This window comes from Callospermophilus lateralis, chromosome 3, assembly GCF_048772815.1.
Source record: "Callospermophilus lateralis isolate mCalLat2 chromosome 3, mCalLat2.hap1, whole genome shotgun sequence".
Classification (NCBI taxonomy): Eukaryota; Metazoa; Chordata; class Mammalia; order Rodentia; family Sciuridae; genus Callospermophilus; species Callospermophilus lateralis.
The window spans coordinates 89,846,645-89,867,570 of record NC_135307.1 but is presented as its reverse complement, the minus strand read 5'-3'; the positions used below and the strand labels follow the sequence as shown (position 1 = coordinate 89,867,570).

General features: G+C 37.7%; 2 protein-coding genes across 5 annotated transcripts in view; one reads left to right on the top strand and one right to left on the bottom strand.

Moving 5' to 3' along the window:
• Mapda (N6-Methyl-AMP deaminase) overlaps nucleotides 1–18,309 on the bottom strand; it is a 25,774-nt gene extending 7,465 nt beyond the window's left edge. The window contains exons 1-11 of one of the 4 annotated variants that reach the window (XM_076850677.2): nucleotides 17,829–18,309; nucleotides 16,470–16,604; nucleotides 12,879–13,109; nucleotides 12,580–12,710; nucleotides 11,802–11,862; nucleotides 7,856–7,943; nucleotides 7,214–7,295; nucleotides 4,822–4,948; nucleotides 3,738–3,818; nucleotides 2,084–2,222; nucleotides 268–368 (exon numbers count right to left, since the gene is read on the bottom strand). In XM_076850677.2, the coding sequence (XP_076706792.1) occupies nucleotides 268–368; nucleotides 2,084–2,222; nucleotides 3,738–3,818; nucleotides 4,822–4,948; nucleotides 7,214–7,295; nucleotides 7,856–7,943; nucleotides 11,802–11,862; nucleotides 12,580–12,710; nucleotides 12,879–12,941 (873 nt within the window). In that variant the 5' untranslated portion in view covers nucleotides 12,942–13,109; nucleotides 16,470–16,604; nucleotides 17,829–18,309. The remainder of the gene's footprint in view (nucleotides 1–267; nucleotides 369–2,083; nucleotides 2,223–3,737; nucleotides 3,819–4,821; nucleotides 4,949–7,213; nucleotides 7,296–7,855; nucleotides 7,944–11,801; nucleotides 11,863–12,579; nucleotides 12,711–12,878; nucleotides 13,110–16,469; nucleotides 16,605–17,828) is intronic. The other 3 variants (XM_076850676.2, XM_076850678.2, XM_076850679.2) reach the window with 3 other exon arrangements.
• On the top strand, nucleotides 18,091–20,926 carry Lcmt2 (leucine carboxyl methyltransferase 2). The gene has a single exon (XM_076850668.2). The coding sequence runs from the start codon at nucleotides 18,192–18,194 to the stop codon at nucleotides 20,247–20,249; it is 2,058 nt and encodes a 685-aa protein (XP_076706783.2). The 5' UTR covers nucleotides 18,091–18,191; the 3' UTR covers nucleotides 20,250–20,926.

Below are 20,926 nucleotides of genomic sequence, written 5' to 3'. Positions count from 1 at the left end.
CCACATAATTTCATAGGATGGGTGCCAGGGTTCAGTATTTAAAAAAAAAAATTCCCCTAGATATTGTCCAGGACCCTTTCCTACAGACCCAGACCAGAGTCACCCAGGCCCACTGCAGCCTCTCAAGGACCAACCCCCTCTTAACTCCTTTAGTCAGGCATTCCACTCAGGCATTCCCCTCAGGCACTTAAAGCAGCCTAAAAAAAAAAAAAAAAAAAAAAGAGAGAGAGAGAGAGAAAAAAAAATACTTCATGTAAAACACCTTACACAGATCACAGAAGGATGAGCAATGCTGTACCAAAATCCAAAGTGATGCTGGTCATAAGATGGAACTGTCTGACTTTTGATGTTTGAGGTCAAACAGAGTTCTAGATGGAAGGGGAAAAAAAATCTCATTAAAAGCAATAAATAAACTCATACAGTGTTCACCAAGTGGACCCATGAGAAATATTTACAAACCATGCTGGTTTGCAGCAGTTTTATTATTCTTCACAACTGGCCTTTCCTTTTGTGTGATATAAAAATTTATGGGGCTGGGATTGTGGCTCAGCGGTAGAGCGCTCACCTAGCACAGGCGAGACCCGGGACGAACCTCAGCACCAAATAAAAATAAAAAATAAAAGGCATTGTGTTGTGTCCATCTACACCTAAAAAAAAAATTATAGTTCAACTAATGTAGTTGTGCACGAAGTATGTGCTACACATATGGCAGCAACTGAACCAGACAAGGAGTTAATACTCTCTTCACAGCCATGTGATTCCCTTTCATTACCAAAATGGAGAGGAAAGAGAAATGTTATAAGCCAGTCATGATGAACAAGACAGGAAATTATGACAGTGGAACAGAAGCATTTTTAAAGGGCTATTGTAGTTCCTCCTGGTCTTATAGAGTGGAGACCAAAACAAAGATAAGGAAACTTTTTTAGCACTACATGAGAGTTACAGCACTATAAAGAGGCAAAAGTGGGCCACAGACTTTTCCCGTGGCTTCTAAGAAAACTTCTGAACACTCTTACCCAGACCATCCATTCACTGCCTGCTGCTTCTAGGTAAGTTTATCTTAAGAATTACTTGTGCTATTAACAAATTCCTACCTTGAAACACTGTACTTGGCTCCTCAGCCAGAGTAAAACACTTCACTGACTTGACTGCTGGCATCTGCACACTTGGATAAAGAAGCCTCAGTACAGGTCCACTGAGTCCAGGTGATGCTCCCTCACTTAGCTGGGAGCAGAGCTGGGCCACCACACCAAATAAGATCATTATGAAAGAAGTTTCCATTCTCTCTACTTTTGTGGATATTTAAAAGTCTTAGTAAAAAGAAAAAAAAATCTCACTATGAATTGCTAAAAACTCTATAAATAGTTTAAAAGTATACATCAAAGGTTTTTTGTAAACTGATCAATTTGTAAATTTAACAAATTGATCATTCAGTAAAACGATTTGTAGGTATTCACTTCTTGTCGTCTTCAGAAAGACCTTCCCTGATCATCAAGAAAGTGGTTATCTGATCACTATTTTATCATCCAGTTTAATTTTCTTCATAGAACTTAACAGTGATATTTTCTTATGTTTTTGCTTACTATCTTTTCTCCACATGAGTTACTTGAGAAAGAAACCCTGTCTGTTTTGTTTACTGCTCTATTAACAGTACTTAAGAACAGTAACAACAAAGTAGGCACTTCATAATACATACACCATCAAGTGTGTAAAATTAACAGACATGTAAAAATATATTTTTTGAATTTTCCATAATTAGTTTTTAAATAAATGCCACATATTTTATGACACACGTCAATTTCATAAAAGCTATTTTCAAAATCCTGGTGACCCTCAGTCCTTTAAAAAATACTTACTGAGGATTATTGCAGTGAATAGAGAGGGACCCACTGTCATGGAGCTTACATTCTAATAGGACTCTCACTTAAATGAGGCTCAGAAAACATACATCCAATGATTCTTTGAATTTCTATATGATATTTATAATTTTAGAACAGTACTTTTCCATTTAGGGCTTGCAACCTGGGGGTTGAGGGACAAAGAGCCAGAGGATTGTCTGAGAGACCTGAAACCTAAGCCTTACCTAGTGGGATTTGGTGTTGCCTCACAAAATCTACCAGATTGAGGGATCCTTCCTCAGAGGAGTTGAGAAATGTTCCATGTCCAATTCTGTCAGGAAGTAGATCGAGGAGCATTTGTGTTTCTTTATTTTGGTTTGGAATCTTCAGAAAAGTAAGAAAAAGGGATTAATTATCTCTTTCAGTTCTTCTTACTAATTTTTTTTCCTATATTGCGTACTCTGCGTACTCTTGTTCCTTTGTGTAGTTAACATAGCTAGCTTTTTTTTTTTTTTTTTCGGTACCACAGGACTTGAACTCAGGGGCACTTGACCACTGAGTTGTATCCCAAGCCCTGTTTTGTATTTTATTTAGAGACAGGGTCTCACTGAGTTGCTTAGTGCCTCATCATTGCTGAGGCTGACTTCATGATCCTCGAGTCTCAGCCTCCCAGGCTGCTGGGATTATAGGCTTGTGCCACTGTGCCCGGCACCTTTTTTTTTCCTGTTCTTTTTTTGGTGCTGAGATTGAACACAGGGCCAGGTACTCTACTACTGAGCTACATTCACAACCCCTCTTCCTTTTATTTTATTTATTCCTCAATATTATTCTACATTAATTTCAGTAATAACAATAAACTTAAACTTACTTTGTGCCATTCCATATCAATTCTTTAAAGCTTATAACATTTTATGATTACAAAGTGTTAAGATGAAGAAATTAAAACTCAGAAAATTTTCAAAAAACAAAACACCTAACTCTGTATGCATATGTGTTTTGTGTTATGTCTATATGTTCAAAGATATTCAAAAAAGATTTAGAGAAATATAAAAACAAAACTGTTAACAGCATTAACTTTGGGGAGCAAAACTGAAATGAGAAGGGGACTTTCACTTTAATATTTTTTCCTTCTGTATTATACTTCCCTACACTTGAAATTTCTTCAGATACATAAAACTTTTGTAGTTAAAAATATAAAGTATTTTTTAAGTTGTTCAAGGGCCTACAGCTAGTGTATGGTAGAGATTATGGGTAAAACCTAACTCCATCTGATTTCAGGGCCCAGACATTTCTCACACAATGTGCTCATGTTCTACTTTGACAAAGCTCACTACCACAATTACCATTAAAATATCCAGCTGTACTGTTTATCTCCTAGACAGCCCAAAGGCCCAAAAAGGTAAATGATCAGAACATTTTGAAATGAAATGTTACAATTCAAAGGAGCAATAGAAACTACTGTGCAACAGAAACTAAGGTGCGTACCTCAGCCAGAAACTTCAGTCAGGTGCATATCACCACACCAAGCCCTTACCATTAATTACATTTAAAAATATTTCATGGTGGGTGTGGTGGTACATGCCTATAATCCCAGCAACTCAGGAGGCTGAGGCAGGAGGATCACAAGTTTAAGGCCAGCCTCAACAACTAAGCAAGGCCCTAAGCAACTCAGTGAGAGCCTGTCTCAAAATTTAAAAAAGGTGGGCCTAGGGATGTGGCTCAGTGATTAAGCACCTGTGGGTTTAATCTCTAGTGCCAAAAATATAAAAATCTACAACTAAAAATATTTCTACATTTCCCCTTCAAAAATGTTTTTCTAAGCCAGGTTTATTTTTACTCACAAATAACTACTATATTCTATTAGAATCTGCCCTCTTTTACTAAAACAATATTATTTACCTCTGAAAGATGCAATGCCAACTTCAGACCTGCTTTTTTAGCTTCTAAAAGAGGTTCCAAGAAATCTTTGGCTTGTCCTATCTTGAAGATAAAAGTTAAAATGAGGATACATAGGAATTCTAGGCAAACTGAGGAAATGGATATTCTGTCCCAACAAACAAATAAATAAAATAATGGCAGACAAATTCATTTGCACATTTTATAGAATACCTACAATGTGCCAGACACTTTGGAGAATACAAAGCTGACAAAAGGACAGTCCTTGCCCTCTAAAGCCCAGTATCAGTGAACCTGAGGTCAATCAGCTAAACGTGATACGCAGTCAACAAATTTTATTTCTGGAAAGATATCTAAATATGTAGTGCTCAGGAGAACTCACTTGATTCAGAAACATTTTATGATAACTAAAAAACTGTTAAATTAAAACAAGATGCAGAATAGTCCATGTTTAGATAAAGTCATCAGAACCAGTTTCATTGAACACTAATCATTCAGAGGTTTTCAACCAGATGACTTTGCCCTCCAGAAAATATCTGGCACTTGCTGGAGACATTTTGGTTGTCACATGGGAGGTTGCTACTGACATCTACTAGGTATTGGTCAGGGATGCGCTAAACATCCTATAATGCTCAGGGCAGCCCCCACAACAAAGAATTATCTGGCCCCAAATGTCAAAACGTCTGCTTAAATCTTTCACTGAAGCAACTCTGGACAACCATTCTTATCTGGGGATTCTATGAGAATAAATAAGCCCTAATACTCTTAAGACATCTATCCCCTGTACCTAATGAACTAACTTCTCTTCCGTGCATATGAGCTGGTAATAGTTATGCACTATCTTTAGAGGAATGGAGAAAATGGTTATATAATGAGGAAAAAAATTTAATGATGCTTAATTCTTTCACAGAATTTTAGCTGAGAACACCTGCTCTAGACATTCTGGTCATCCAAGGTAGAACAAAGCTTCATTTATAGAGTATATGCTGGACTCTCTGGATAAGGTAGGATGTTCCATGTTAATGCTTACCCCACTGAATGCTTCTATAACTAAGAAATAAAATATATTTAGAAAAAAATAACTTACGGTAGGGTCTCCACTGAGGTCAAGGCCAAGAACTGTATCTTCAGTAGAAAGGAAGAACTCTTCAGCAAGTTTAACAGTCTCCTTGGCTACTGAAGGGCCGCCTCTTCTGTCAATTGCCATCAAATATCTTTAATATGTGAAAAATAGATGAAAATTATAATGATGCAAATGAAAAAGACAACTCTAGTGTGGCTACATAGGTATAGCAGGCCACATATAATACAAATTACTAGGGAAAATAAAGCCTGCATGAAATAAAGACAACATGAAATTTTACTTTACCATAAATAAAGACAACATGAAATTTTACTTTACCAGGGAGAATGAGATGTGAATTCTTAAATAGCATCAAATACCTAGTTAGAACTCTTAGTTTGTATCTGAAAATATAAACTATTTGGAACATCTGGATGATAAAATCTTTTTGATTAAAATTAAAACAATCTTTATACTAAAAAAAATCTAGTTGGTGTTCAAATTTCTAATTGTCTCACTTGTTTTATTTATTATTTGATTTTTTACAGTTTTAACAGTTTCTTGATACAGGATTCAAATAAGGTATACATCTTGAGTTAGTCAATGTATCTCTCTCTTTTTTTTTTTTTTAAATCTATAGCCACTCATTTCTCTACTTCCCCCAGTCCCACCCACCTCTTATCTTGCTATTTATTTATTGAAGAAAATCAGGCTGTTCATTTTGTTGGTTATATCCTGTGTTAATATGTTTCTACTGTCTCTTCTATTTCCTATAAACTGATAATTGGATCTAGTCTAGAGGCTTAACCAGAACAGATTCAATTTTTGGCAAGAATAAATAGGTGGTAGTGTGTTCTCAGGAAGGCTTACATTCATTATTTCATTAGGGTACAAAATTAGTACAAATTCTAATTTAAAAATGTATCAAATATCTGATTCATTCTTCATACATTAGTTGGGATTCTATAGGACTCTAATACCCAAAGAATCCCTGCTAATATTGTTGTGATTTTTCTCTAGCATTTATTAATTTATTTATTCACAAAATAAATTCCTTTAGCATTTGTTCATTTATTTACAAAATTTGGATCAACTATATAGAAAATACAGGGTCTTTTCCTTCACTCAATCTCCTGTACTATTAAGTAACGGTAGAAAATAGTAAAACTAATATTTACATACCATAATGTAAGTGACCTCTGATTGCTGGATATTTTAGAATATTTTCTTTTTTGTTATAAATAATACTACAATAAAGTCTTTTGCACAAATTAATCTATTTCCTTACAATCCATTTCTAGATCTGTTTTCTTTATGATTCATTACTGTTCAGAGCAAAAACCATCAAAAATCTTGATACACACTGCTCTTTTGAGAGATTTTATTAGTTACATATGGTATAATAATAACAGCAGTGTATAACTTCACAAACACTAGTTCTATTTTTTTTAACTTCTGAGACAATACTGTAATTCCCTTTTAAGATTACCCAATTAATGAGGTTAAATATTTTATATGATTTCTTTTCTTCATTGTATTTTTGTCTTCTGCTGGGTCTTTCATTGGGCTTTTAGTCTAATTAAGCTTAATTTTTTAGAGATCTTATAGCCTGAAACTCTTCAGCTAACTTGCCTTCTTTCTTCACTCAAGGACTTACTGAGTCCCTACTATTTGCCTGTTCTTCAAAGTACTGGAGACATAGTGGTAAAGTAAAGACAAAGTCTTTGGCCTCTCTGAACTTAAATGCTGGTGGGCAGGTATACGTACACAAATAATGCAAGATAATTCTGTGTCTCTTATAAAGAATGCCATAAAGGAAACAGATGGTGACTATAGAGAATTTGTGTGTGTGGTGGGGGGTGTGGGGGGGAAGGGTACTTAAAGTGCTAAGGAAGGTGCTTCTGAGGAAGTGACAACCAAATTGAGACCTGAAGATAATGTGAAAAAGCCTGCTGTACAAGGATATGGTGGAAGGTGAAAATGGCAGGAAGTACAAGGTGCTAAGTGGGATAGTTTTGGCCTATTTTAGGAACAGAGCATAGACCAGTATGTAGTAATTGAGGATAAATGGTCTAGATAAGCTGTAAAAGTAACAGATGCAGTAAGACCACAGGGACCATGGGGGCCATGGTAAAAAGTACAAATCAGCTTAACAGCACTGAGAAGCCATATTCCACTTAAGTAAAAATACTCAGAATTTTATTGCCAGATGACTAAATTCAGAATTGTAGTCTTACCTTAAACAATAGAGGTCTTGATTTTATTTTATTTTTTCTCTTATAGGTAGAAATCAGTTAATGGACAAATTTTTTAAAATCTATTACATCTATGATCAAAATATAAAAACTTCACATTCTAGTGTTTTTTGTTTGTTTGTTTGTTTTAATGGCTAACTACTAAGGTACAATCTTCTTACCTAACATCAATGTCTAAATTTTCTTGTTTAGACTGTTTTATACCCTCAAGTATGGATTCCACATAAGTCTTTTTAGTCATTCCTGGAAAGAACACACAGGAAACATACATAAAGAGATCATCAACTATTTCATCTTTCAACTTTAGCATCCCTATATGAACAATTACATTTTCACTTCATGCTATAACACAGCATGGTTAAAGCCTTTATGGGTACATTTTAGTAAATGATAATTGTAATTTAACAAACTTGAAAAAAAAGTAATGGTAGAAAAACTAAAGAGAAAAAACATGGCACTATTGGGAAGTGGTGGAACCTCAGGAGGTAGGGCCTACTTGAAGGAAGTAGGTCACTAAGGGCTAAGACCCTGGGGGACATACTGGGACCCTGCTTTCCCTCTCTCTTCCCACATGTCAGTTACCATGAGGTGAGCAGTTCTGCTCCATCATGTGCTCCCCACCATAATATTCTGGCTCACTGGCCCTAGTGCTACAGGCCTTCAGTGAGGCAGAAAGGTCCCCATGAAAATAGAGAACAATAGTATAAAAGTTAGTGCTCATACTCCCAACTTCTAAACACATGAATGATTAAAGTACATCGGAAAATGGATAGTATGTTCACTGAGAAGTAATTGAATTCTACCAGTATCATTTTCTCTTCTAGGTGTGCTCCTCAGTTCCAGGTACTTGACACCATCATCTGCAAATTCTTTAATGACATCTTTTGTGACCTGATAATAAAGGCAATGTACACAACATTACTAATGTTAGAGCTATGGTCACAGTGGAAATGCCAAGTGGCACAGCTTTATTTCATTTATTAAATCTGATTTGTGACCAGGCATGATGGCACACACCTTTAATCCCAGCAGCTCAGGAGGCTGAGGCAGGAGGATCACAGGTTCAAAGTCAGCCTCAGCAATTTAGCAAAGCTGTAAACAACCTAGTAAGACCCTCTCTCAAAATAAAAAATAAAATAAAAAGGGCTGTGGATAGTGGCTCAATGGCTACGCACCCATGGATTCAGTCCCTGGTACCAAAAAAAAAAAACCAAAAAAACAAAAAATTTTATTTACAAGAAATGTTGGAAGTTTCCCACATGGTCACATCCCTGATAGAAACCATGACAAAGCTGCAACATTTCCCATCATCCCTTTTATTCCCACATTAAATCCAAATCTGTATATCATCCATATTCTCCTGTGCTTTTAACCATTCCTCTATTTCCAAGTGTTCCTAATAGCAAACTGATAAAAACAAAGAATTAATGCAAAACCAACTGGAATCATCCATGTGTGTATAGTGCTAAGAAATGTACATATAGAAATAAATAGCTAAAATGATTGCTGGTGTAATGACTGGGCATTACTAATCTGCTATATAGAGTCATGGTTTAAGGTTCTTGTCACATCACACAACTAAACCGGTCAGGGTCACTCCAAGTGAATTTGGGGAATAAATAAAGACACAGACACAGAAAGTACCTTTTCTTTGGGTTCAGTGACTGCTCCTCAGCCACAGCTCCCATAAGGGGGGCAAGGCAGGCAAGAAAGAGAGCCTACCAGTATTAGTTCAGCACATACTGAACCCTTTTATTGGGGATAAGCCATTTAAATGAGGCAAGGGGACCAGTTTCAGGGGGTTGAGTCTTGCTTAGGGTTTCAGGGGGTTGATTTGTGATGTCTTGCTGTCAGAAGGTTGACTGACATATAGGAAGGTCACGCCCATCTCATGGGCTGTGTGAGGATCATAGGCAGAAGGAGCAAAAAGACGTCGCCCGCCCAAACAGAGGAGCAACATCGGTTCAGTCCACCCTGTGCACTCAGTGCTCATAGTTCACACACACACACAGCCCATGGCTGGCTTGCCACATCTCCTCACTCTCATCATGTTATTTGGGGATGAGTTGTATTTCTCAATAAATTCTGGCAGGGTTAAATTTTCCCCAGAAATATTTAGGAAAATTCCCATTAGGCAAAGAAAGTAGGTGATAACTAAAAGCAAAATGGTATCTAATACTGTACCAATTTTAACAACCCAAAACTTACTAAAACATTTTCCTTTTCTACTATCAATCCTATGAAAAATCTAATCTAGGTGAAAATAGACCAGGTTGAGGATGCTATGACAGCCTGGCCTAGTTAGCCTTTCAGTTGGTTTTCTAATCTTAATCTGCTTTGACTATGTGCACATAAGCATACAAGTCTAGAATCCTGACAAAGGAACAGAGTTAATGTAAATGGATGGATAGTTCAAATTCAGCAGGAGGTCTGGAAAACCAAACCCAGCTTAAAATAATACTATAGCATTCAAAATCATGGGACACTCCTATATCATGTAAGATGCCCCTGCTACCTCCACTACTGGGCATGACCCTGCAGCCTCCACCTTCATTGCTGGCACCTGGCCCTGTGATTGTTCCCCTAGAACCTCCATCTTGCTGCCAATGTCACCACCAAAAGTGTGGGTCTCATCTTTGCAAACTGGATCTTATCACTACCCTAGAACTGAATAGACCAGAGGAACCAACTCATCCTACCCCAGCTAACTTGAGACTAACATAGAAACCTGTTAAAGAATGAAGAGTTGGGCTGAATGAGGGTTTGAAATACCAGTCCTTTCCAGTGACTAAAGTGGAAAGGACTGGTATTTCAAACCCTCATTCAGCCCAACTATCCAAAGCCCTCCTTTTCTGAGGTTTTTTTTTTTTTTTTTTTTTTTTTGGTGGGAGTGGGTACTGAGGATTAAACTTAGGGTCACTCACCCATTGAGCCACATCCCCAGTCCTGTTTTGTATTTTATTAGAGACAGGGTCTCACTGAGTTACTTAGTGCCTAGCTTTTGCTGAGGCTGGCTTTGAACTCTCGATCCTCCTACTTTAGCCTCTGGAGCCACTGGGATTACAGGCACGCACCACCGCATCCAGCTCTGATAATTTTTGGTATATATGAAAACAAATGGTTAATGTAAATGTTGCTGGCAGGTCTGGGACAAGAACAAAGTGAAGAAGATTTATCAAGACCCAGTGAGGTCTGTGGAATCATCCCTAACCCACATCCAAGAAACCTGCCCTGGGACCCACATTTTATCTGCCAGGTTTAGCTCCTTCTGTTCCTTGCCATAGGTACTGAGGGCAACTCTTCTCTGTTTTGGGCTTTCCCCTCCTCTGGACTGAGAATATCTTTTCCAGTCCTTTTTCCAGATAAAAGTACATCACAATTTGTTAAGTTCCTAAATTGGAAAGCACATGGGTTCTGGAATCAGACAGTTCTGCCACTTATTCTCTGTGTGAGACCTTGAAAAAGTTCCATTTAACCTCTTTTTTGTGGGGATGGGGGGTAGTGTTAGGGATTGAACCCAGAGTTCTGTCTAAGCAAAGTGTGTACTCTACCACTGAATTATACCTTCAATCCCCATTTAAGTCCATTTTTCACCTGCAACAAGGGAACAATAAAAATACTATTTAGAGAGAAACACTGAGTGTAGTATCTGGCACACTTAATAACGAATACATTTTCAGGCTACATTCCAATCCTCTCTTTGACACTCAAAGTCACAGGTCACTTTGGCTATAGTTTTAAGTGAATTCCCCCACTCAGTGCCACATTTACAAGCAAAATGTTTTCTTGGTATATCTACAAAGAACAAATAAAAAATGTTTTTGAAAAAACAAAATGTCATCTTGGTAAGATCAATGATACATAAGCCAGTCTTCCGTATAAGACCATGACGCTTCGGATAAGAGAACACAGTGGTGTCCTTTAGTCCATCATCCCCTGAGAGGGCACAATTTCTCTAAGGATTAATCACCCAATCCCTAAGTACTTCATAAACTTCATTGTCCACCCAGACAATTAAAAATCTCCTCTAGAATACAGATAAGTCTTACCAAAGACATGGCTATGTGAGGTCAAATATTTCATATGATATATTATATATGGAAAACAGGACCAAATTTTCTCCTCCATGGTGATCTTGGTTCTTTCCTTATATCTTTTACATTAAACAGGTTTTTTTCTCTTTTTTAAACATTAAGTCTTAGGAAAATGTCTTAAAACTGGTTTTAAAAAGAATTGCTACAGGTGCTAGGGTTGTGGCTCAGTGGCAGAGCACTCACCTAGTGCAGGTGAGGTGATGGTTTCGATCCTCAGCACCACATAAAGATGGATAAATAAAGGTATTTTGTCCATCTACAACTTAAAAATATTTTAAAAAAAGAATTGCTATAAAAAAAGAAAACATGTGTCACACACTTTTTCTTTTGCAGGCGAGTGTACCAGGGCTTAAACTCAGGGACACTTAACCACTGAGCCACATCCCCAGCTCTATTTTGTATTTTATTGAGACAGGGTCTCACTGAGTTGTTTAGAGCCTCACTTTTGCTGAGGCTGGCTTTGAACTCACAATCCTCCTGCCTTAGCTTCCCAAGCCCCTGGGATTACAGGCATGAACCACTGCACCTGGCTCATCAGACTCTTGAAAGCAAAAGGTCATTTTCAACAATAGAAAAGCATAAATTAGTCAATAATTTTTAAACCATTCTAAAACCATAACTTGTAACTCATTCTAAAAATTCTTTCATGTCTCACCATTAGAATATCTTCAGGGCTAGTAGTAAGTTGATGAATAATTTGAAACATCTTGAAACACCTGCAATATGAAAAGTTTTGACATGGTAGTCACAAAAAACTTGTCACTCAAGAGAAACTCCCTAAGCTGAATTAATAAATAGATTTTAGGCTAGCAGTAAGTATATATTTAGGTTTACAAAGAACCACAGAATAGGTTTTTCAAAAATTATATATATATGGAAAGATAATCAAATGACTGAAAATAAAACCTTATTATCTAACCCTGCCTCTTCTGCCAGTATTAGCAAATGGAAAAAATCAATACACCTTTACTTCAAGTCTAAAGAATATTCTAATATATCATAATTCATAAATAACACAAATCATTAAAAATACTGTCAATAGTCTGACAGTTGGAAAATGTTGTTAAGTTATATTCTCCATGATCACCCTCTTTCTTTTAACTACTAAAATCTGAAGTCTTATATATTATATTAAATTACTATAATCTCAAAATACTGATTTTAAAAAAGCCAGGCACAGTGGCACGTGACTTCAATCCCACTGGCTCAGGAGGCTGATGCAAGAGAATCATAGTTCAAAGCCAGCTTCAGCAACTTAGTGAGGCCCTGAGTAACTCAGTGCGACCCTGTCTCTAAATAAAAAATACAAAAACAGTCTAAGGGGCTGGGGATGTGGCTCAATGATTCAGTGCCTGTGGGTTCAATCTCCAGTACCAAAATGGGAAAAAAAAAAAAGAAAGAAAGAAAGAATTTCCACAACTCCCCAAACTCACTCTTCTAGAGTTCTTTTCTTTCCCTTGTCAATCATAGTCATATGATCATGGATTTTAAGATTTGGCTTCTTGGCTATTAATTTCCTCATGGTATTAGAACTAATGGATCCATTTAAGTGGGCATGAAGTTCCTAAAACAAGAGAATACAATCAGTAAGATCTTATCAAGCAAACTGACTATTAGAGTGAGTTACATAACTTGTAAAATTTACAGATTCTACCCATAAAATTTACTTTTATTTTGTGGAAAGAAACAAAATAAAAGTCATTGTAATGAGTAACCATTCAAGAATTCTCACCACTTTTGGCAATTCTGTGTAAAAGTTGGTCTTCCATGGCTGCTGTTGTTCTTCTACCTCCATGATTGTAGCAGGGAAAATGAATAATTCTTCTCCACTCTTATTCTTGATTTGAATAATACATTATATTTCAGCAAATAAATTCTGTGGTCCTAGATTTTCTTCAGAATGCTTTACTTCCATGCATTTTTATAATATTGACTCGATATGTAGCTCTGGGCTCAATTTCACCTATTTTAACAAACGTAAATATTTTCAGATGCTAACATATAAGCAAATAAATAGAATAAGTAGAATTTTTCTTTAAAAGGTAAAAGCCCCTACAAAACTAACTTAAATGATGGAGAAGTGATTAGTAAGCAGTAATTAACAAACAAAAAATAGGAAAAGGCCTCAAGCTAATAAGAGGTATATTAAAACCTGAAATTCAATAATATGTTCCTTACCTATTAGCACTTTCTATAAAATTACTTCAAATATTAGAAATTGTGTAAGACCTATTTCAAGTAAAAGTAAAAATAAATTTGTATTTTTTTGGTACTGGGGATTGAACCAGGGCACTCAACCATGGAGCCACATCCCCAGCCCTATTTTGTATTTTATTTAGACATAGGGTCTCACTGAGTTGCTTAGGGCCTCGGCAAGTTGCTGAGACTGGCTTGAACTTGTGCTGTCTCAGCCTCCGAGCCACTGGAATTACAGGTGTACACCACTGTGCCTGGCAAATTTGTATTTTTGATTGTTTAAAAAATATAAAGGGGGCTGGGTATGATTTTATAGCTCAGTTGGTAGAGTACTTGCCTCGCATGCACAAGGCCCTGCGTTCAAACCCCAACATCACCACAAAAAATAATAACAATAATAATTATATTTATATATATAAAGCAGAGGTGCTGGTATCAGATGGACTGATACCAGATAGACTTTTACCAGTGCTGCATTCTAATAATTGTACTACCATGTCACTTATGCCTCATGACTTCAGTTTCCTTATTTGTAAAAATGGGAAAAAAGTAGAGTAGCTCTAAGGATTAATAAGGTAAATTGCTTCATTAAAGTGCAAAATCATACCTACTCTTGCATAGGTAAAGTCAACTTACCATAAATTGACTTACAGGTTGAATATCCTTTACCCAAAATGCCTGGAAACAGAATTGTTTTAGATTTTGGAATATTTGTTTCATATACATGTTTCACATAGGGTCTAGAGGTAATTTTACACAATATTTAATAATTTTTTACATGAAACAGTTTCATAGTGTGAAATTTTCTACTTGTAGCATGGTCAGTGCTCAAAAAGTTTTAGATATTGGGCATTTCAGATTTCAGATTAGGAAAGCTCAACAGGTATAAAGTAAATGTTAATCAAAATATTCCCCACACACACACAAAAAATTCCTAGGACTGGGGTTGTGGCTCAGTGGTAGAGTGCCTGCCTAGCACATGTAAGGCACTGGGTTCGATCCTCAGCACCATATAAAAAAAATAAATAAATAAAATAAAGTTATTATATTCAGCAACTAAAAATGTTTTTAAAAATTCCTAAAAAAAATTATTTTAAAATTCATGTGGAAAACTTAACTTATAAAAGTAACCAGAAAAAAAATTCTGAATCCCAGAAGAATAATACTCAATGTTGGTAAAAGTATGAATAAAAAGTCTAGTTGGTAAAGAATTTGCTATAGTCTTTTTAAGAAATAATTTGGCAATATCTTTCAATGTAAAAAAAATCCACATATTTTTGACCCATTAATTCCACTAATAGGAATTTATCCTATAATAAGATATGTACAAGTATTTTATTATAGAATTGTTAATAGCAGGAAAAAACTAGAACTAACTAAAATGTTATCAGGGTACTGACTAAAATTATATATCCATCAACTGATTATCTATGACTGTATGCAAAGATTTACTATAGAGTACCACTTTCAAAAAGTAATGTATTATTTAGGAAGATGACATTTATTAACAGAATGTAAATATGTATGTATGTATACACACATACACTCATATATAGATGCATGAACATTTATTTGTATCATTATGCCTAAAACAATTATGAAAGGATACAAAGAAAATTGTTACCACTAGAAAGTAGGCTGAGAATAGGAAAGGTTCAGAGTTATTTTACTTTTGTTTACCTTATATATACTTTTGTGTAACCTAAAGTTCTTACAAAAAGCATGTAATTGGCATTTGTAGGTAAATGAATGAAGTTGGAGAATATAATGCTAAGTGAAGCAAGCCAATCCCAAAAATCCAAAGGCCAAATGTTTTCTTTGATATGAGAATTTTTACATAAACTGAGATTTTAAAAAAAACACTCATAAGACATATAATGGCAAGTGTGGGAGTGGGGAGGGATGGATGGGAGGAATGGAGGAACTTTAGATAGGGCAAAGGGAAGGGAGAGGAAAGAGGAGCAAGGGGGTAGGAATGATGATGGAATAAATTAGACATCTTTACCCTAAGTACATGTATAAGACACGAATGGTGTGAAAATACTTTGTGTACAATCAGTGTCTTAAAAAATTGTGCTCTATATGTGTAATATGAAATGAATTTCATTCTGCCATCATATATAACAAATCAGAATAAATAATTAAAAAGTGGCAAAACTAAATAAAACCATGTAATATTTGATTTTTTAATAACTTAAAAAACAGTACTTGTGAAATATTTTTAGTATCATGAATTGCAAGAAGGATTTTATGTTTAGACAATAGAATGACAGCCTAAAAAAGCACTTAGCTCATTTTATAATGCAAGCCTACAACAAACCTAACAGGTGGCCAACTTTCTGTATATACTTTCAACTCTATTCCAGGATACTGAATTTATTTTGTATCCCACTCAAACTGTCCTCCAGACCGACCTTTAGTTGTAAGCAAATTTTACTGGCCCACTGACAACAATGTCAATCATGGAAATCTAAAAGCCACCCAAACAGTCATGCTGTTCCTTGCCTAAGATTATGCTTCCAACAATACCAATCCCTGCCAAATCCATGCTTCCTGGGCTGATTTTTTGTGTGGGTCAGAAGAAACTGGGGTAGGGGGAGAGAATCTAAAAGGCAATGAACATTGGGGTAAGATCTTTCTACATTAGTGGTATTTCATTGAGTTAGAGCAGTACCAGAACCAAATCTCCTGTTTCCCAGGGAACATTTTCATACTGTCATCCCTTCCAAAAAGGGAACTCAGAATCATAAAAATATTTTTTACTATTTATTATGTACTTACTATGAGAAAGGCACTGTGTTAAGTATCTTAGAAAGTTTTTTTAAATCCTCACAACTCACGAGGTATTATTATCTCCCTTTTACATAAACTGAGATTTAAAAAAACACTCATAAGGTACCCAAATCATAGTTTTGCTCCATTTTCTTCTTACATATTTTTCTTGCTCTGCTCTTTGCAAAAAAAAAAAAAAGTAGTATTTTAAACATGGCATCTATTTTACTAACTTGTCATTAAATAAATATGTTTCTACCAAGCTAGATTTTTTTTCCCCAAAGTCCTTCAATTATTCTTTTTATTTCCCAACTGGCCTGAATCAACACTGAGATACCTCAAGAGCAACACTTACACCCCTCATTTTAGAGATGAGGCTCCAGAGAACCAGAAGCCTTAGGTGAGTCCTTTTTCACAATCTCTTCAGAGGCAATTCTAAACTCAAGTGTTCCACCAGATCCATCCAGCTTACACTAAACTGCCACCAACTCTACAGAGAAAATAGAAAACATTAAGTATGAATTCCTTCTATTTTTCTCTGCCTTAATCTCTTCTAAACTTATCTTTAGCCATATTCTTTTGAGTCAGAGAAAAATGCTAATGTGTTCTGGATCCCACTTCTTCCTATCTATTCCAAGTTGTTACTCCACCAATGAGTTATCGTCTCATTTTTCAATTTCTTCTACTTTGTCCCTCTCTGATAGCTGATTTCCTTCAGGGGAACAACATGTATATGCAGCATGTATTTGCTTCCACCTGAAAACAGAAGGTGGGGAGGACTCAACTTTTATCTCACTTTCTTCATTAGCTACTACTGCTGTTTTCTCCTGCTGAATTAAGCTCCTTGAAAGCATAATTTAGCCTAGATGCCTCCATTAACTTATTTTTTATTCACTGAAACATGGATTCTGCCCTGATTGTTGCACAAAAAAACTGTTTCTCCCTAAGGTCATTTATGAGCTCTTAAGCACCAGAGCTAAATTATATTTTTCAATTATCAAATCTTCATCCTGATCTAAGCTTTTTCTTGACTCTAGTATGCAAATGAGCTGAACTCCAAAACTCATGCTCTTAACCATTATGTGCTACTGCTTGGAGTTAAATATACTGAAATCCATCCTGATTTCCTTCTCTATTTCAGCCTGTCATAAAATTAATAAATTATAAATCTCCTAAATACCTCTGAAAGCAGTTTCTTATTGGTGACTGCTAAACATCCAATTTGGAAAATTTATTTTAAAATATAACCTGGATTTCCTCCTTAAAAGCAGGCTTATAACATGTTACAGGAAATAATCATCTCTCTTCCATGACCTTTCACGGACATACTCAATATCACTTTAGAGTTACAGAATTTCGGAAGTCAAGGGGAGTAACATTTTATAGATAAGAAACAGAGGGTGAGTCTTTTACTCATTCTTAACCTAGCACAAGGAATACAAGGTAATCAATAGTATATTTCTGTGGGGGGCAGTTATAAATATTTACAAATTATCTGTAAAGGTCTGTTTCTGCACTTTCTATATGGCCCGATTTTAGATTTTAAACAGGCTCTCTTTTGTACGACGAAAGCATTAAATAAATTCGCAACTATCATTAGCATCCAGGAAACAACTTCTTGCCCTCCAAAGTCCGTGGTGCTGACCCTTCTTCGCCCCTACTAAATCCTTCCTTCGCCATCCAAGGAAATCGGGTCGTCAGTTCCCACACTCACCTCTGAGAGATGTCTCAACTATTAGGGCCCAGGTAGTTTCCCCTCAGACTGAAAGAGTGGGAGAAAGGTGACAACCCGCTCTCCCCTACACACGCTGTCACTGAGGTATCAGGGTGTCTTCTTGAGGAAACGTAATTCGGAGAATCAAAGAAAGGTCATTCACAGTTGAACTCTAGGACAAGTAACACCCTCCTCAATCCCGATTGGAGAGCTGCACTCTTCCCGGAAGTGACGTAACTCGCACATGAGGGGGTGACCTGGAGGAGGGGTAGTTTTCGGTACCGAGGGGCGTGAGATCTGTACTAAAGAACAGCGGAGCGGTTCACGAGTGTGACGGAAGCCGTTCCTGAGTTTTTCCTGACCATGGGCCCGCGGAGCCGGGAGCGGCGGGCAGGAGCAGTGCAGAGTACCAATGACAGCAGCGCTCTCAGCAAAAGTTCCCTAGCCGCGCGTGGGTACGTGCAGGACGCCTTCGTCGCGCTGTTGGTTCCGGGGACCGTGCGCCGCGCGCCGCTTATTCACAGAGGTTACTACGTCCGTGCGCGCGCTGTGCGGCACTGTGTACACGCCTTTCTGAGGCGAGCGCGCGCGTGCCCTGAGGCGCCTCGCTCGCAGATCTTGTCTTTGGGCGCGGGTTCTGACTCGCTGTATTTCTGCCTCAAAACTGATGGCCTCCTGGCCAGGGCTGCAGTGTGGGAAGTGGATTTCCCGGATGTGGCGCGGCGCAAAGCCGAGAGAATTGCAGAGACACCGGAACTGTGCGCGTTAACTGGGCCTTTCCAGAGGGGCAGTCCCGCCTCCGTGCTGTGCTTTAAGAGCTTGGACTACCACATCCTGGGCTTGGACCTAAGGCAGCTCCAGGAATTGGATGAGGCCCTGACCTCCGCGGGCTTGGACGTGACCACACCCACTCTGCTCCTGGCCGAGGCGGTGCTGACCTACCTCGAGCCGGTTAGTGCTGCCTCCCTCATTGCCTGGGCAGCCCGGCGTTTTCCTGATGCCCTTTTTGTGGTCTATGAGCAAATGAAGCCTCAAGATGCATTTGGGCAGTTCATGCTGCAACACTTTCAGCAGCTGAATTCTCCCCTTCATGGCCTGGACAGCTTTCCAGACGTGGAGGCCCAGCGGTGCCGCTTCCTTCAAGCTGGCTGGACTGCCTGTAGTGCCATGGACATGAATGAATTCTATCACTGCTTTCTCCCCGCAGAGGAACGCTGGCGGATAGAAAATCTTGAACCCTTTGATGAGTTTGAGGAATGGCATCTTAAGTGTGCCCACTACTTCGTTTTGGCAGCCTCTAGGGGAGATACCCTGTCCCAGACTCTGGTGTTTCCACCCGCAGAGGTATTTCCTCGAGTAGATCCTGCTTCACCTTCAGGAGTCTTCGATGCCAGAATAGTCACTAGTGACAATCAGGGCTCAACTCTTAAAACATTCGGCCATGCCTCTGTCCTCCTGAGCTCTGGCATTATTCTCAGTGCAGGAGGATTTGGAGAACAGGAGAGGCGGCACTGTAGAGTGAACAAGTTTCACTTGCTGTCAAGAAATAGTGACTCTGAATGGAAAGGCTTCCATATAGACAGTTGGGGGACGGGAACCCAGTGGGATGGACGTCTTTATCACACCATGACAAGACTTTCAGATACTCAGGTTTTGGTTCTGGGAGGGAGACTGTCCCCAGTAAATCCAGCCTTGAGCCCTCTACAGATTCATTTATTTAAAAATGAAGATAATAGCACTAAGAGCCTGAATGTGACAGTAACAAGGGCTGGTCCAGGAACTTTCACTTTGTCTTGTTGGCGGCATTCAACAACTGAAGTGTCCTATAAGAATCAGAAATATTTGTTTGTATATGGGGGTCGAAGTGTGCTAGAACCTGTACTAAGTGACTGGCATTTCTTGCATGTAGAGACAATGGCTTTGGTCAAGATCCCGGTGGAAGGGGAAGCACCTGAAGCTAGGCATTCCCACAGTGCCTGCAGTTGGCAAGGGGGAGCCCTTATTGCTGGAGGTCTTGGGGCTTCTGAGGAGCCATTGAACTCTGTACTCTTTCTGAGGCCAATCTCTTGTGGATTTCTCTGGGAATCAATAGATATCCAGCCTCCTATTACCCCAAGGTACTCCCACACAGCTCATGTACTCAATGAAAAGCTTCTACTGGTAGGAGGGGTCTGGATTCATTCTTCCTTAGTCCCGGGAGTGACTGTTGTCAACTTGACTACAGGATTGAGCTCTGAGTATCAGATTGACACAACATGTGTGCCGCGGCCATTAATGTTACACAACCATACTAGCATCCTCCTTCCTGAAGAGCAACAGCTCTTGCTCCTTGGAGGTGGGGGTAATTGCTTTTCCTTTGGTACTTATTTCAACCCCCATACAGTGACATTAGATCTTTCTTCCTTAAGTGTTGGGCAGTAAAGACTATGGACTCTTAATCTATTCATGACCCACTAAAGTAGACAATATAGGTTTCTTACAAATTAGACTTGAATATGGCTATAGATGTTGCTACTCCTTCCTCCTTCCTCTTTGTTTTCCTCCTTAGCCCTATTAAGTGAAGAAAGTGAAAAAGGGTATTAAGATACATACCAACAATCAGACAGATATATATATATATATATATATATATATATATATATATATATATATAAATAAAACAACCATACAGTCCCAGAGTAAGGGCCTTTGCATTCATGTCCAGTTTATTGAACTTCTACCAATCTTCAAATCTTAGTTTAGCCATTTATTGACTTACAGTGGCTTTTATAGTAAGATAAATACAAAATTTCCTATACCTAGGCTTTGTGACTTGAGAATGTACCTTAGAAAAAGTTGCACACAGATTCTTGGTAGAATACAAGTTGAATATAGTCAGAGGAATATGGGGAACATGGTAGTAACCTAGTTCTTTGTGTATGAAATCTAAGTGAACACAAAGTTTGATTAAGGTATTGTGCTTTTAAGTGCCACTCAATTCAGCTTTAACAAGAAATGTTGTATGACTATTGAAAACCATGTTTTGATTATTTTTTACTACTTGTTTTACATTTATTTAGATTTATAAGTGCCAATAAACCAGATATTTGATGCCTCAA